The sequence below is a fragment of the Brachyistius frenatus genome, unplaced genomic scaffold (assembly GCF_029030835.1).
Source record: "Brachyistius frenatus isolate BFR_SWC_R1_liver_20210118 unplaced genomic scaffold, ASM2903083v1 Contig_22, whole genome shotgun sequence".
In the NCBI taxonomy this organism is placed as follows: Eukaryota; Metazoa; Chordata; class Actinopteri; family Embiotocidae; genus Brachyistius; species Brachyistius frenatus.
The window spans coordinates 3,100,886-3,119,450 of record NW_027210621.1 but is presented as its reverse complement, the minus strand read 5'-3'; the positions used below and the strand labels follow the sequence as shown (position 1 = coordinate 3,119,450).

At 42.7% G+C, this 18,565-nt stretch overlaps 1 protein-coding gene across 1 annotated transcript; it reads left to right on the top strand.

Annotated features, from left to right (window-relative positions):
* The first annotated feature begins 1,115 nt into the window (after window positions 1-1,115).
* LOC138620028 (synaptopodin) lies at window positions 1,116-17,371 on the top strand. Its single transcript, XM_069696921.1, has 4 exons — window positions 1,116-1,332; window positions 4,801-6,109; window positions 10,378-12,425; window positions 14,351-17,371. The coding sequence occupies exons 2-4, from the start codon at window positions 5,953-5,955 to the stop codon at window positions 15,659-15,661; spliced, it is 3,516 nt and encodes a 1,171-aa protein (XP_069553022.1). The 5' UTR covers window positions 1,116-1,332; window positions 4,801-5,952; the 3' UTR covers window positions 15,662-17,371.
* The last annotated feature ends 1,194 nt before the right edge of the window (window positions 17,372-18,565 follow it).

The following is an 18,565-nucleotide window of genomic DNA, read 5'->3' as shown; positions in this document are numbered from 1 at the left end:
TGAACCAAACTGATTCGGGAAGTAGAGGCCTTTTGGTAAACTTTGCGTGATCCGCTCTTTGAAAGAGTGGTGAACCACAAGCAGAATAACTGCTCCATTAAATAAAGTTAGCCTGTCCTTTACAGCTGAAGGGTGATTAAGACGTTACTCCTAAAGCCTGGCAGCTGTTCAAGATATATTTTTCCAGCACACATATGACCCAGCCATGCAGTCTCCGCTGTGTATCCAACAATCCAGTGCCCGCAGACATCGGTCCTCATTCTCAGACGGCTTTCAGGTTTCAGTGGATTAGTGAAACTCATCCAAGCATTTTTCAACAAGACCATAAATCTATAAATCTAAAGATGTGATCACGTTTAACCACAGACACGATACAGTGAACCAGATGTTACTGACGTTTTAGGTACTTGTAGGATCTTTTGAGTAAATCAAACTTTGGAGTTGAATTGAAGATCAGAATTTTAGGATTAACATCCCTGCAGAAACTTTGTGTCCTGTACATTAAATATGAATGTGAAGGCCCAGGAGTCACTGTCCTGACATGATACAAAAAAAAGGCTCTGTAGTTTTTTATTGTTCGAGGTTTCTTGGGAGGAAATAATTTTCTGTGTTTGAGTTTTACCATTCAAAAACATGGAAGGACTGCATCAACAAATTCTGCGAGTTTAGCAGGAACTTCGTCTGACATTTTTCCTCATATAGCTTTCACTCTTTATTTGGACTTTTCTGCCTGGGGTGTGCGTGGCGGGAAAAAATGGGTCGAAAGAGGAAAAAGGAGTGTGGAGAGAACAGAGTGGGGCCCGCTGGTCCCCCCAAAATCCCTGTGTTGAATATAAAAATATATTATAGCATAATGTGTTCAGTATGCAAGCTTGAAGGAAACCATATGAAAAGATCCCAGACAAAGAGCCTACTGTGTTCCAACTGACCCCCCTCTCCTCTCCTCTCCTCTCCTCTCCTCTCCTCTCCTCTCTTCTCTTCTCCTCTCCTCTCCTCTCCTCTCCTCTCCTCTCCTCTCCTCTCCTCTCCTCTCCTCTCCTCTCCTCTCCTCTCTTCTCTTCTCCTCTCCTCTCCTCACACCCACCATTTGTCTGCCTCCACTGAGTGAGAGAGAGAGGGGAGGTGAAAAGGGGGAGGTGTGTGTGTCTGCAGAGTGGTAGGAGCTGAAAAGGGGCAGTACACACCCTCGCTGCCTCACACAGCCAGACCCACAGGTGAGCAGCATAACTAATCCAGCACACAGCAAACAGGAAGGAGCTCTGCATCCAGGAATCTGATCTGTGATTGCTGCAGACTTTGTCACCTGCAGCTTATCATATTTATCTTCACTTGGTAAGACACTCTTTTTGTTTGGAGAAGGAAAGAGAGAGCGAGAGCATGGGGAATGCAGTGAGCTGAAATAAGAGCGGAGGGAAACTTTGAAAGTCTTTGTTTGAGTAGATGACAAACATCTGTGGCTGCTGTTTTTTCCCCTCAGTGCGGGCTGCAGGCTTGCAGAGGAGGGTTGGGGGGGGGGGGTGGCTGGCTACATTAGCAAGCGTGGTCACTGATATTCAAGCCTATTGTCCTGACTGTGTGGAGCCTGCTGTGCAGCCAGGTTATAGACTAGACCTGCACTGTGTAACATTAGAAGGTGTATCCAATTAAAGTCCTGGCTTGAGACTGTATTCACTTCCATATAAGTAATTGCTTCCTGTTAACACAACAGGTGAGGGCCATTAACTTCTTTACAAGGAATCAACATGGGGTTTGTTCCGCCATAGGTTACATATAAGTAAATGATACTCCTTTTCTTTTGCTGTGACAGAAGATGCTTTGAAACTGCTTCTTGTCAAATGCCTTAATGTAAAAAGAACAACCACAAATAAGTATTAATGATACCTGCAAGCATTTCACATTATAAAAAAGAAAAGTGCTTATCCATTATTTCTTTGATGTTTTAACAGTTTTCAGATTATAACTGATTGTTTTGAAAAGTTCCTCCCTGTTGGCACAGGATCATACACACCTACTTCAAGTATTTATCTTTGCCTCCTGAAGCTCCCACCTGTGACTGTGAGAGTGGGATGAGTAGCGCACGAAGCAGACACTTCATTACAAGGTTTTCTCCCTGCATGATTTATGATAGCACTCGCAGGGATCCTTTTAAAAAAGCAAAGGCTAATAGAGAGCGACGTTTGTGAGTTTTAATCGGAGACAGTGCCTCGCAATGTTTTAGTCGTCAGTCATCAGCCAGCACAAGCTGAGGCATGTTAACTATCACAGCCTCCTGAGGAAGAATTATGAACCAGGAATGCCCATTTTGAAGCACTAGCTGAAATTATTTTGCAGTGCTGTGAGGGCCCTTGAATGGCTCTTTGTCTGAGCAGGAGAGAGAGAGAGAGAGAGAGAGGGGGCAAAGGGTCCTGCTAAGGCTTTTAGCATTTACAGCTGAATGATTTGCGCATGCCAGACTGTAAAGGATCCAGGCAAAAGGCAGGAGATAGAAGATACACAGCAGCTCTGCCCCTGAGGGATCCAATCATAAAGGCTTACTAGTCAATGTTGTGACCAGATGCATCATTATGAGCTCAGTAACTGATACACTTTTACAGTAGGTGGAATGCACGCTCACCTGACACATCTCACATACCTCAACACATGTGCACCCAGAGCCACTGATGATGTACAGATGCCATACCTGAGGTGAAAATGCACGCAGTGGATGAGTTATTAAGTGGCTGACATACTTTCTACAAGTTGGCTATTGATGCAGATGTGTAATAAATGTAAAGGACAGCGGTCACGATGGACAAATGAATGATTAGAGTTTGTACGGCGGCCAAGGCAATTTCTCCGGTGCGTCATCACTATGCGAGACATGCCTGCAGAGAGCTTTGGGACAGATTTGCTGTCTGCGAATGAATCTTGACGAGGTACAGGAACTTTGTGATTACACACTAAAGAGGCCTACGGGCCAAACTGTAAATTATACCCTTGATTGTGATGGTGGAGGTCAGTGGGTGGCATGGGGAGAACTGTGTGGGGGTGGAAACCAAGTGGGACAGGTGGGCGCTGTAAAAATACCTTTTTGAACTTCAATTCAAAGTAATTGGAGGTGAAGCGGTGGTAATGGTGGGGGTGACATCAGACTTCAGGTATGAAAAGTAGATAGGAGTTGGAGTGGAGTAGATATCCCAAGTTACACCCAAGCTGCATGTTAAACAGAACAGGACGAATAAAAAAACTGTGGCAGATGCAGATTTCAACAGTCCATATGGTGGTGTTTTGTTTTGTGAGCCACAGTCAAATCTGCATCTTTGCTGTTGTCAATTTTAAGTGTCCTACAGCTGTTCTTTGTCTGGAAGTTAATAAATATTTGCAGACTGGATCAAAGATCCATATTTTAATCAATCTGGTGCAGCAGTGTGAGGACACATCCTCAACATGTGTTCACCTCTGTTCTCAATGATTACAGTAAACATGCGAATCAAGAAAATATCACCGTGCCTAATGACATGATGAAAACTAATCTAAAAAGACAGTGTTAGTTTCCAAATGAGATCCAGACTGATCCAAACAAGGGTCACACATCTGGTGGAATCAAAGAGCTTTTGTCAGAGTGTCTAAACAATACCAGCCTTCATCTCTTCTCACTAGACACACCAGTTCTGTTAAATTTCTGGAGGATTTTTGTTTCTTTACAGCGAGGAGGCGGGGCAGTGTTTTGTTTGGGCTGATTGTGTTTGAGGGACCAATGAGCAGTCCTCCCACACATGGTCATGACTCAGCTGTCTCTTCATCATGTCTGTACACAAAACACAGTCTTCAAGGGATGCCAACAAGTTTTACGGTGCTTGCACACCTGAAGAAAAAAACCCTGACTGTGAGCATGGTTGCTGTGCCTCTGAGGAATCTCTGGAAAGGAATTTAAAAATAATAATTATGTGTGTAGTTCCCTGCACAGGCCGCCTACTCCTGAGTGTTATAGTAGTGACTCAGGAGCTAAAACATGTGCAACCCGATCAGCTTCAAGGAGAGGCAAATCTGGACAAAGAAGTGCAAACACTGGTTTATCATTACATACTCTGCTCTTATTAACTTTGAAGGGGGAACATGACACACTGCTGAATGAAATACTTTAAAGGGTAAAGGAGGGTTAAAATCTTTGACTCTACTTCATACTGCATTGAAATCTTAAATCTACATTCGCTTCCTGTATTACATCCCAGATAAAGTGATATTTTTGGCTGATTTAAAACAGATTTCCAACACTCAAACTAGAATGAATTGTGACCTTTTTTTCCTTCTTTGGTGGCAACAGAGTTTATCACACTTAGACTTTTATAACGGCTCATTTCCTTCTCCACCCTTTTAGCCTGGATACAGTTCAAAGTGAGAGTCCTGATCTTTATCTTCCAAGACAAGAGAATAAGAGTTTTGTTGAGATGTATGCTTTTTGGAAGTAAACCAGTGTTCATCTGATGCAGAGTATATTCAAAAATTCTTCAGACTACTTTTGCAGAAATCTGTTAAAAACAGTAGACTCTGTTGGCATGAAGGTCAAGTCTTTTGGGCTACTTTCTTGAAACCGTCATGGACACTGTTTTAAATCCTGTATAAAGCAATGGGTTGAAACTCCATTATACAAAGAGCGATGATGGAGAAGTTGTGGGTAATTGAAACATCTGGCTTTTGTTTGCTTTTGTTGTAAATGTCACATTTGCATAACATAATTAGGGAAAAGTTTATCTAAATGGTTTTCACTTTTGTATAACTGCATTTTAATCTGCATATTTCTCTTTTTTTTTTTTTTTGCAGGTGGTTTTCGTACAGAAAATGAACACAGAATGATTAGCTGAAGTACCGTGACCTGCCATCCATTGATCAGTCAATTTAAGCATTTTTTTTCCTCATTTAAAAAAAATCTGGCTGAACAACCAGAACATACTCATCTTTTCTCCCAGAAACAAAACTCAAAATCAGAATGGTGGAGCTGATGACCACAGAATTGCTGAATATGGGACAAATCCTGAGCTGTAGTGTGCTGATATGTTTCAGTATTAATCAAGACTGAGCCACCAAAAGAGATAAGAACTTTCCTTCTCAATTGTGGTTTTGTGGAAAAAAAAAAAAAAAAAAAAAAAAAGAAAGAAATCGATTATCCAGCTTCAGAGACCGTATCTGGCTTTAATGTATGTGAAATAACAAAGGACACCAGAATAAAGCAGCTCTAATTGAGTGCGTTTGAAAACTGAATGCAAACCAGCCTCTGGCATGACCTTTCCAGAGAGAAATGTTATTCCTCACACGCACCTAACAGCAGGAAGCTGCCATATACACAGTTCCCCTTCACGTCACTGTAAAGTTATGATCTCTAAGATAAAGGGCAGATCCCATTCTCTGAAAGAAAAGTAAACTGCGGGGCAGGAGATTAGGGTGCAGACACAAAGCATATTTCGGTGACCAAAATAGAAGAAGAGGAAGAGCAACATCTGTGAAAGCAAAAAGGAGTATTAGAGAGATGCAGATAGAGGAGCTCGGACTGTTTCTCAGCACTCTACGCCTGCTTTTTAACAGAGCACAACAAGCTTGTGCAATTTTCGTGGCAGTTGTCCATGGGAACTCATCCAAGGCACATTGGGGCTGACCCTCCTGGGAGGTCCTGTTAGACAGACAATAATACTTCATGAAGACTAAAGTAAGAGCACACTTCTTCCATCAAATTCCAGCTGACTACGGGACAACGTTTGGAGGGATTATTGCTGAAAGAGAAGCCATGACCGGAAGCAGCAACCTGGAAAGCTGAACTACTACTTTTCCTCATCCTTTTTGTGTATTTTCTTTCAACTAACTCACTGCCTGCCAACAAGGAGTAAAACTTCCATCTTTCTACTGGAGTGACGGTTTCTTCTTATCGGGACAAAAAAGATTGAGCTTACTGGAGCTTAGGCATCTTGTTGTTGGAATCCGATGGAGAAGGGACATACGTCTGTCAGGAGAGGGGTGAGCTGGAGTCCGGGAGGAGTGAGGAAACCTCTCCAGCTAACACAAGACACCCCAGGGACAGACTACAATGCATCATGGGAGAAGACGGGATTCAACAAAGAACACATGAGCCGGAAAACAAGTAAGTGTTTGTTTATCCTGCAATTTCTCTCCTTAGTTTGGTACCTTAGCAGCAGCAAGAAAGTGTAGCTCTACTTACTTCATAACATAGAAATGTAGCTGTAAATACATTTCCAGAGGTCAGTTTGCTGTGCTGTTTTAATGCTACTATGTGGTTTAGACGACAGTCTATCATTACACCAGAAAATCTATAGCTGAGAAGGGCAGACAGCAGAGGCAGTTCAGACTCGTCAGTGCAACCTGACACAGTGAAATGCTCTCTGGAACATCTGTTTCCATGCCGTAAAAACACAGGCTGCCGAAGCAGCAATGGAAATGCAATCACTGCTAAAGGGCTGTTGTAATATACAACAGAGCCTCTGACAATAATGGGCATACTTGCGGGGAAAAGCTGTTTCAAAACTTTTTTTAAGCTCTTCTTTTTACTTTCACAGCTGTCAACGCCCAAAGAAGTACAAAATGAAAGCGTTTGCACACCGTAATAAAACTAAAACCTGTTGTTAAATAGCAATGTGGAAAAAACTGAAACAGCATATAGAAAGATAATTACCTCAGGGTGGGTACTAGTCTGTCAGATGTACTACTCAAAGTGAGTAAAAACACATTGTGTGTTGTAACAGAAAGGTCATGGCCATCAAATAATTGTTCCTGATATGAATCTATAGCCTCTCTACTTCCAACATTCTTCCTATCACTCATTACCCACTAATTAGTTTCCTTAAATGGCCACCGAAAACAACACAAAAGCACTGATAAAAAAGTCGACTACTCCTCTGTTGAAACCTTACGTAATGCCCAAACGTAACAATATGAGCAGCAGAGCTTGGTTTCCACCTCCGAGCCAGTCTTTTATTTCTCCCATGGGATCCACTGAGAGTTTAGGTCACATTCAGTCTGGTAAGATCCCAGGACCTCTGTTAATCCTTGTCTTTCCATACCGCTTCACACATCACCCACGGGGGCCGGTGCTGTCATCCCGCTCACCCCGCAGCCATCACCCGGAGAAAGATAACATCCGACAGGGTAATCTGACCTTTGATACACAAATGCAGGGTTGGCCCCCCTGTCTTAAATCCTGCTGCTGTGGGGGAGGGGGGGTTTCCTGTCTGCTCTCACCCACACAGTACAAAGGGATGGGACGGAGGGCAGAGAGATGAGGTAGAGGGGATAGGAGTGGTTGACAATATAATGCAAAGGCTTTTGCATCACTGAGGTTCATCTCTCCTGGAGGACAGGAAATTCCTGTCCTGCTCTTGCAGGTTGGAGCTTAGGGCCCAGAAGGTTCAAAGAGGGCAGACACTTGGTTGGAGGGAACGCGCAATAAACCCACATGGTGATATCCTGACCGACATGGAGGGCAGTAGAGGTCAGGCACTCGAGCTCTGGTGTCTCAGCGGTCTAATCCATAACATGAGCTCGAGTATCTCTGGGTTGTACTTCAAAGATTCCAACAAGCGTCAGAACACTTCCTTGCCATCACAGGACATTAGACAGAGATAAGCTGCTCAATACTTACCATTGATTGGACACCTCTTCAGAACTGTCAAACAAAGTGGAGTCTCTGCACAGCTGCTGCAACATCAATACCAACACGACAGAAGCTTTTCTTTCTCTCAAAAGCACGTCTGTTTTTATAATTAGTGAAAAGCCTGTGGAGGTGGTTAGTGCAGATTTTGGAAAAGTGAAACAAAGCTGGAGGCTGAGTGACAGACAGCACAGCCTCCAGCTACAGGCACCCTCCTCCTTCCCTCCCTGCCTGTCTGCGCGCTGGAGAAAAAGAAATCCGATCCCGTGTCTCACTTCAGAAAAGGGGGTGTGAGGCTATCAGACACAGTTAAATTGAAAACTCTGGTGGAAGTACTGCAAAACAGCGGAGCTCTGAGTTTTGACATGAAAAAGGTAAGGGATTAGGCGCTACAGTGGATCCAGCAGGATAAGCAAACTTTGAGAACAACTCAAGAATTGCTTGGATATTTTATAGCCTCGAATTACAACTGAGAAGCAGCTTGTGCTTGTCTATTTGGTGAAGAAATATGACCTCTTACTGGTAGTGTTGTTTCTGTAATTGAAGACCATAAACTTCACCTTATTTTTTCCCCAATAACTGAAAACGTTTTGTGCTGTCTGTTGAATTTTTGGTGTGATCAGTTCATCATGTGTTCTGTCATTTGTTCAAATCAGATTAATTTCAATGTATTGGTTGCTCTTTAACATCCCTATTTAATATAACAACTAATATCATGGTTTTCTATAAATTACTATCAAATTAAATTTTTAATAAGGTTTGATGATATGAGGAAGAGTGGTAAAAAAGATAAATAAAAATCCACATTTAATCAAAAGAAAAAGTTTCACTTGTATTCTGGTTACTGATGGGATTTGCACCTGTATGTTACATGATAACAGAGCTGGCTCCCACTCAAGGTAGATGTTTATAGTCAGGGCATTTCATTTCAAGCTTCACTGCTCTGGTATATTCAGGTAGCATGAATTATAAACAGTAAATAGCTAATAAAAAAAGGGACCTGTGGTGGTGTTTCCACTCATTGACATCATTGATAAAAGGCACTTACTATACAGTCAGTACCTGATGGTTCATTTCTCTGCAATAGTCTATAAAAGTAGGTGATTTATGCTTGTGTCAATGGTGCTGAGAGGACTGTTGTTTAAAAGGCTGTGTGATAATGCTTTTATCCTTGTTACACCACCACAAATATGTAATTTGGATGACATATCTCGATTGGGTGTCGGCTTGAGTGATTTAGTTGATACTGATGCATTTCTTCGCATATAGAAGCATCATCATCATCATGATCAGACCTTATAATTTGTGTGTAAATGCACTGCGCTGTTTATAATCCACGTGAGCTGTCGAGTGCATGTTTAAAAACAATTACATAAAGATGAGACATCAAACATATGCTCTTGAACTTTAGCTGGGTTTATATAAACGGAACTCAAGGGTACCTCACAAAGAGTTAATTCAATTACTGTGAGGGCAGACTTAGAGTCTGTAAAATCAATGGCAGATGCATATTATTCCTTTTTACTGGGAGAATGATCATGTTAGCTTTATACTCAGTGCCAGGAAAAACTGCATGCAGAATCAGCTCTGCAAGACAGCTTTACAAGTGATTGATTTATGCGTAATTATTGTGATTGGCACATGACTACGTCAAATAATGTAGCTGTCTGGATCCATCACCTTATTAAATGAATATAGAATCATGGCTGTGCTCGCTGTGTAAGAAACATCATGAAGGGACATTAAATATCTTCCAATAGTCAAAGTAACATGAATTGGATGAATAATCTACCAGATGTGTCGTCATACTATTTATTCTCCGTGAAAATGTCCATTAAAGAGCCTTCAGGTTTTTATTATAGCTGCTGCTTTGGTTATCCTCTTATGAACTTTGAAGTATGATGTAATCACTATTTTTAAGATGGGAACACTTGATTGTATAGTATGTTTATAGACAGCAGTCAAACATTTTCTTTTTGGAAGCTGTAGATTGTAAAAATGGTCTATTAAGGGTTTGAGCTGCAGTATTGCACAAATTAACTGCAGAGAGAAACCAAAGGCATGCTGGAAGCGAAGGCAGGGAGTTTTCTGAGCGGTGGAGGAATGCTCAGGGAGGGACTACTGCAGATGGCAGAGGAAATAACTCCGTTGCCTGGAAGGGAGCTCTTAAGCTCAGAAAACAAACTATGAATTTTAACACAGATAAGTTTTTTTTCTCATAATTTCACAGTCATCAGCAAACTTGCAGAATCAGTGCAAGACAGTGATTGGCAGCAATTTGTTGTGTTACTGCAGCAGATGTCGACTTAGATCTTTTTTTATTTACTTCCGTCAACAAGCTTTGTCTCTCTGTAAAAAATTATTTCAAATGTTTCTTTCTCTTACTCTGTTAGCTCACTGTCTACAACTCCAGTCTGCTGAGTCAAATGTCCACAAAGCCTTATTTTTCCTGCTAGATTGTTTGGAATCAAAAGCACCACAAAGAACAATCAGAAACATATGGTGCAGAAACAATTATGTGGGTTTTAAAAAGAATAGTCGGTCCCAGACTTGTTAAAAAATGTTCCTTACTAGTTCTCTCTATTTGTAGATAAAAGCAGTTTGGTGAACTTAATTCGATGATGAGGGCATTGTCTGTGCACAGTAGCATGTTGCTAAGACCACGGAAGTTTGAGCGCCTTTTATCATTAAAAAGACATCTCTATATGACATTGAACTTTCTGTCCCTTTTTTTCTGTGTCCAGATCTGACCAGGAGTGCCAGTTTATCAGAGAAGGAGCTGAAGGAGGCCCGTGTCAGGAGTCAGATCATCGCTGCTCAGCTCACCATCCCTTCCAACTCCAGCTCTAGAGGCGTGCAACTCTTCAACCGGCGCAAGCAGAGAGTCAACGCCTTCACACTGGAAAGCTGTGGAGAGGGGTCAGAGGAGGACAAAGCTGAGAATGTGAAAGCCGACCCTTCGTCCAACAAACTAACATGGGCAGAGAGGAGCAGTGAGGAGAAAGACAGAGACCTGAACCTGAAGAATAGCGCTCCCAAGCCACTCTTCTCACCAACTGTGAGGGTACAGTCATTTGGTGATATCATGGATGAACCGGGTAAGGATTTCCACAAAGAAGAAGACATGGAGGACAGTGTGATCCAGGAGAGACACTTCCTCCCTGTCAAGGAAGAGCAGGAGGAAGATGAAGAGGTAGGAGTTAAAATTCAAGAGGAGATAGAGAACAAGCACGAGATTCTCCCACGAAGTAATAACAGTGAACCTGCTGAAGGGGAAGCAGAGATAAATGGGGGCCACACGGGGCCAGTTTCTGCTGGAAAGCTCAATGGCTGCCACAGTACCTCTGGACCTGAGAGGGCGTCTTTACCCACATCCAAGCAGGCGACCGCCATCACGAATAGAACTGCCAGGCCCTTTTTCTCACCGCCCACAGTACAGTCTCTGGAGGTAGCGAGTCCTGACATGGACATCCCCCCTCCTCCTTCCTACTCCACTCCTCCTCTCCCTGCTTTCACTGTCCCCCAACCTGTGTTCTCACCTCCACCTCCGCCACCGTCTTATCCCACACCTCCTCTACCGGCCTTCACAAACCAACCCCCGCAGACCTACTACTCCAGTCCACCTCCGATGTCTCCTGTTATGTCCCCTTCCTCTCCTCCACCATCCCATTTCCCTGTTTCTCAGTTCCCACCCATACCACATTATGGCCCTCCCACAGCCCCAAAGCCCTCCACCTTTGTTCCCCAACCCACTGGAGACAGGAAGCTGATAACACCAATCAAAACAGGAATTCTTGAGGAGGGCGCTGCCAAGAGGGTGAGTAAGAAGTCAATGTTCACCTTCAAGGAGAAGCCAGTGGTAGCTCCCAACCCGGAGCTGCTCTCTCTAGTGCAGGGGGTGGATGAAAGGAAGAAACATGGACTCAGATCTGTGCCTGAACCAGCTTCTGAGGAAGAGTTACTGGCCCTGGGGGCAGAGGCCTCCAACTTCCTTGCCAAAGAAGAGGACAGGGCAGAGGGAGCAACAGCTCCAGAGTGGGCCTCCTCTCTCAAGAGCTCGAGGACCCGGCCCAGGGCAGATCACCGGCCAGAGCAGACCCTTACTAATGTGTCGGGAAAAGGGGCTGAGCTGTTTGCCAAGCGTCAGTCAAGGATGGAAAAATATGTCGTTCAGAATCAGAACGCTGGGCAAATGAGGTCTCCCTCTCCTACAATGTCTTTGCCACCATCTTGGGTTTACCCATCAAACATGCCTGGTAGGGTTAAGGCCATCGCTAAAAACTCTGACATGAGTGCTCAGCTTTCCCAGAGTCTAAAGGCCCAACAAGCAGTCAAGCAAAAACCGAGACAAAAAGCTACAGCAGCACCACCGCCAGTCCCCGAGCCGCCTCCTTTAGAGAATGGTTGCTCCAAGATAGAGATGGACCTGTCAAGGCACCGGCCCTACCAGCTTAACTCTTCACTCTTTGTCTTTAACCCAGTCAAGGACACGATTTCTACCCTACCCAGAGGGGCTCCACAGGCCAGGAACCTTATCCCCACTCAAACTTTCACCAGACAGACTTCCTTACCAAACAACCCTCCGTCTTACTTCAGTACGAAATGCACATCTCGTCAACTGCCTCTCAGCCCTACAGGAGGACCAGAGTACCCATCAAGTCCAGCCTCTGGGCTTCCAAGGATCAGTTCTCCTATGTCTACCTTTTCTCCAGAGCGAGTGTCCTCTCCTCGGCCTGGGGTTCAGGCACCGAGACCCACATTTTCTGCCAAGAAGGCCGGGATCGCACCGCAGGTGTGGAGACCCTCTTTGTACCACTTTTAAGAACTTCCTTTACATCAGAGGAATTAGATATTTTGTAGTGTTTGAACACATAGTTGCAAAACTGAAACTGATTGTAGTAGGGCTAAAATTTTCTGCACTTGTTGTCTTACCTGTCTTCTTCTTCTTGTGCCTTTTCTCAGTACCATCTCTTGCATTGTTGATATATTACAGGATGAAATCTTTTCATAGGGGAAATGTTGTAAAACCCACATTAGACTAGGCTAGACTTTGTCTTTGTCTTGTATGATTATTGAAGTGAGTGCATCTTAGATTTTCACTGAATATATATAATTGGTTTCTTCCACAGTAACGTCATCCAAACACCAGTAATTATCCTTACAAACTAAAAACTGGGCCTTGGTGTAATTAAAATCAGCTGCCATTTCCAAAACCGTTCAAACACATCAAGCACTCGAAAGCTTCCATTTTCAGTACGTTTTAAAATATGATGAGAAACAAGCTCACACTTTTACCACTGGGCACCAGGGCGATGCTGCTTCACAAAGCACTTTAACAGATGGGCTAGCATCTGCTTTATGATCTACAATTTGCAATTTAATGCTGCTCACTGACATGAAAGTTGCAGCAAGAGAGCTCCTTTTATGTCTTTATGTCTTCAGGGTAATTTACTCTTCTTTCCAGCATGTTCCTCCAAGTATCTGGTGTGTGCTTGTTATTTTGGGGTTGTTTCAAATCTGCAGGCTGCATGCTAATTTGAATCATGGATACAGTATATATTGTTTTCATGACTATAAGAAGTAATTCCTTCATCACTCACAGTTGTTTTACAATACAGGCATTGTGTCTGTTTCCTATCATAAACTTTGATTCACTGCTCTTTTCTGCTGTTTTTCTGTCTATTATAACTGATTTTCTGTGTTAAACAGAATCTTTTCTTGCCTGATTAAAGCTTTCTGCTAACACTCTGTAGTGATCTCTTTTTCCCTGTTCTCATTCACTTCACTGGCTTCTTTCAGATATTTCTTTCGCTGTCAGGTGTTTGTTATTTCACTTTCCTGCCTTTCGTGCAATCACTGTGAACACCTAAATGCTAATAAATTGCATGCCTCCTTTAACTACACAGATCATTTGCAGCAGGATGCAGGTCTATTTCAGAACAGTGTGTGACATTTAAAGTTCAAAAATACTTATTGTAGCCTTCCATAACAAAATATTTTACACTTTCAAAAGAATTTAATTTATGTGCCGTCGTGTTGAGATCTGAGCTGGTCTTGTTGGTCGAGGGTCATTGAGACACATGTTAGTGACCTTTGACCTGAGCCTTGTTTCTTCCAAAGAAACCATGAACTTTTCAAATATGACCACTAACATAAATCTTACAAGACTATAACTTCTCAGAATGCTAGTCGTTCAGATCATAACACTACAGACTGTCTTCATATTATTATCCCAGGCAGAGATAGTTGGCTCTTAATTAGTATTGGCTTAAGATGGAATGCTACCCTTGCTTCAGTGGAGTAACTTCATATCCCTGCAAAGGTTAACCACCTCAGGAAGGCCAGATGACAGTAACCTGAGAGAGACACTAAAGACTGGGCCTATATGTGCTTGTGGCCAGGCATAGTGAAGAAACACACGTAGAAGGAGGGAACACACAGTGACGCCCTGGCTGCTACCAGAGCTCACTAAACACACAGACACTATTCTATCAAAACAGATGAACCTCTTATAATTGGAGTGGAATTGGTTTGCTTTGTTTATGAGCATTTTGTCATAGTCAAATTAAAACCTTTCAATGCTTAATGAGTGTTACTTATATCAAAGTTGTACAAGCACTAAACTACAGCCTCTCATTTTGCATATTGATGTGTCGTATTTTTGTGTGTGTATGCTTCAAAGAGTTTTAAAAAGCATTATTTGTCATGGTCCAACAGACACCAGAGGAGTCCTCCCCTGCCGAACTTCCCAGTGAGACATCCACACCAGCCAGGACACCCAGTCTCACCAGACGTTTCAGCACCCCAGAGGGCCCGGCCACGGGCACCTGGACTTCCAGCCTCCGAACAAACCCTGCTTCTACCAGCATCTCCAGCTCCATCCGCTCAGTCACTTCCCCTGTGTCCTCTCCCAGTAGTACAAGATGCCAATCCCCTATGGCCAGTCAGAATACCCAATTTTCCGCTGGTACCTCCAATTCCACATCCAGACCTTCCCAAACGGCAACGGCCACCTCTCCATGCTCTCCTCCTTGGGCTTCAAGATGTCAGTCCCCAATGGTCAGCCAGACCTCCACCATTTCCTCCATTCCTGCTTTCCGACCTCCCCAAACAACTTCTTCTCGTTCTCCTCCTTGGGGATCAAGATGCCAGTTTCCAATGGTGAGCCAGAATAACAAGTCCTCCACTGCGGTTTCCTTCTCTACATCCAAACCCTCTCAAACATCTACAGTCACCTCCCCGTGCTCTCCTCCTTTGAGATCACGATGCCAGTCCCCAGCACTGAGCTACAAAACACAATCTTCCACCATTCCCTCTGGTCCTACATCCAGACCTTCCCAAACTTCTACAACTACTTCTCCTTGGGGCTCAAGATGTCAATCACCATTGGTCAGTCCGAATAATCAGTCTTCCAGTGTGTCTATTTCCACATCAAGACCCTCCCAATCATCTACAGCCGCATCTCCCGTCTCTCCTCCGTGGGGCTCACGTTCTCAGTCTCCTTCACTCTTTCAAACCAGTTTGCCCATCTCTGCCACTAAACCTTTGTACACAACCTCTGCCACCTCTCCTGTTTCCACAGCCAAAGACAGTCACTGCATGTCCCCCATTGTTAATAGCCTAGACTCTAAAGCCAACCATCGTCTCCTGGCCAAGAACATCATCAATGCAGCCAAACGTAAAAACAGCCCCTCCCCTGGTGCGCTGAGCAGTCACAGCCACCCCATCTCACCTCTGGGAAATTCCCACCACGGTTACGACTGTCACAAACCACCCATCAGCCCCTTCCAGTCACGGGCGTTGGGGGCACAGTCTCCAACTTTCACCAGCCCTCCTCCCACTCCAACTCAGAGAATCTGCTCACCCGTGCGGCTCTACAACACTCGCTCCCTAACCGACTCTGATGCCTCGGTTGAGTCTGAGGACTCGGGACTCCGGTCGCCCGGCCTGCACTCCTACAACACCTGTCCTCGCGGCTGGGGCGGCAGCCTGAGGGTGAAGAGAAGCTCTGTCTCCACTGACCTGTGAGGGTGTTACTGGATGTTACCTAAAGCATCATTTCAGCTTTACTTTTGCGGCATTGGATCATACAGTAAAAGAGTTGAGAGAGACTGATATTAAATAACTTTGATTGCTGACAGACGACAGTATTTTAAGTATTTTATTTGACTGACATTCATCGTATGGACTGACAAGAACAAGCTTTTTACAAAACGCAGTTTCTGTGGCTTGTACGCTTCTAATACACCAAAAAGTGCAAAGACTCCAAATAACCAAAGATATCTGATTTTACTTTGAATTATTATTATACTTTTCACACTTTCACAGCAAGCACCTTCACAGTCACTATTACAGTCAATAAGTGTTCAGTGGAATATAAGTTTCGAATGCTTTTAATAAATTCTTTTAATATTTGTTGGTTTGCTGCAACTCAAAATGAGAAAAATTTCATTGAAAAAAGGGGACATGCAATGAGTGATATGTAAAAATATGGCTCAATTGTCTGTACAGTTCTTTGGTTGAGGGATTTGCATCATATTATATTACTAGATAATCAAACTTTACCGTGAATTCATGATGAGTATTGATGTAACCAATGTAGGGTTGAATGAGTTTCCATTATTTTTATGACAAACACAGTGATAGTGGGACACGTGCTATTTACACTACATGCATGGTGGCGGTATTCACTCCAGTTTATTATCCATTTTAACCAATGTACAGTAAATCATAGATATCGCAGTGCAATAATCACTTTGACACCGTGTATATATGTCGCTCTCAATACTGAATTTGCTAAAATGAATGTAAGCTTTACAGACTGACTAACAAAGAATGAGAGAATAAAGGGAGTAATGTGGAGGTGAGATGGGGCATCGATACACCTGTTCAATGAAACACTGTTTCCATGTTTTGAAATGTTTATTGTTGCTTTTGCTGACCAAGAAAAGTCATACTTTTTTTTTTTTTTAGCATTAGTGAGGACGTTCATGAGGAACAGATTAAAATGAGTAGAGAAGGTGTTGCATTTCCGTGGGAAAAAAGGTTATAAGAATGTTGTATGTTGTGAAATTTTAATCAAAGTGTTTGTGAGAGGAAGAACGGAGGAATGATATGTATTTCAAATACATATAAGAATGTAATGTACATTCTGTTTAACTTCAAAAGATTTTTTTTTTTTATACTTGAATGCACTTCTGTTCATTCCATTTCAGTGGCTAAATTGGCATTGTTTAACACTTGATTTTTCTCAAACAGATGTCATTTAGACCAACCCTGGACGATTTAACATGTTGACATGATGGTTGCAATTAGCTGCAAATGTGACTCATGCCAGCGTACTGTTGCAAATGTGGAACCATTTTACACCATTCCCACCTTGCCCAGTCCTGCACCAGCACAACGGATCATCCCTTCATTCCCCGACCTGCAGGCCAAAAGCATCAGCACATTTCTAAATATTTAGTCTGTGTGTCTTCTGAGTGACAGAGACTCCTGCTACATGGTGACCTGGCTTCTTCTGCCAGATTCAGCCTATCACTGTCATGGATTGGTTTCCACCTGGGTCACCTCTGGACAGGCTGCACACGTCTGTTACATTTGCGTGTTCGCAAGCAGGTTGTTTGGGCTCTGATTGCATGCCTGCCTTTCAATAATACAGCTCAAGTTGCATTTCATTACTGTATGATTTCTGAACAATTTCATGCAAAATAAAAAATGATGACATACCAATCCAAACATCTTGTTGTCTATTGTTTTATACTTTTTCTTCACAACACCTTATCCTCAGAAATAGCAGTATAACTGAAAATTAATGGTAAACTGTATCCTCAACATTTTCCCTTTTTTATATATACATCTAGATTAAATGTGAAGTGGGTCATTGGACGCATAATATCAACTTCCACACATTCATACTGTTAAATGAGTGTTTTTAATTATTTAATTAACACACCGTTATTGCACACATGAAGTGTTAAGGTAAACTATGCAACATATGTAGGACAACAGTAACCCAGTACAGTGTCACCTAAAAACAGGTTCATATTTCATCTGGATCCTTAAAGTACTTTAACAGCCCCTCCGATGTGGAAATGGTGTGAGGCTATTTTGATGCAGTTTAATAGTTGCAATAAGTTGTTGTGAAGAGACGATTTTAAGTCATAACAAGACAAATGCAATTCAAAGAAGAACATTAAACTAATTAGCTTTAATTTATTGTTTATTCATATGCTGCTCACTGATGTCTATGCTCGCAATTTGTTTATTGCTCAACCACCTCATTTGTGGTGAGTTATTTCTTTGGTTTTACTGCCATGTGTTGTGTTCGCTGTCAGCACAACATATGACATGTTTGTGGTGATAGTTAAGGGACTGGCATGTCCCAAAGAGCAGCACCCTGAGGTGAAAAGGAAACCAAGGCCACATTCATCACAGGTTCATAGACTGCCATCTGTAGGACTCCAGACAGAAGTTCAAATGAGGCAGCACTGTTAGGACACACTCTGTACATGCATCTGCCAATGTTTCAACACATTTCATATTTTTCAGCAATAGTCTCCTGTGTTCTTCAATAATTTACCACAGTAATAAAAGTAGGTAAATTGCCTGCCAGTGGACAATAGCATTTTAGTGTCCCCAGTTTATCAAAGTTTGAGTGTGACATTTCTAATTGAACCTTTTCACTGCAGACACTTAAACACGTCATATAGGACAGGCACAGGCGCAACAGTGATCATTAACGTCATAGCATTTAGTTATCAATTATGCATTATTATGCATGCTTTGATTATATTAATAAACACTGTTCTTTTCCTGCTACTATGAGTAAAACTGTCTTCAAGTGTCTATAAATACTTGCAGTAATCTTCATCCTCAGTTCCAGTATAGTAAGCATTGTGCAGACTGTTAACCTGGAAGCTGACTCACGTT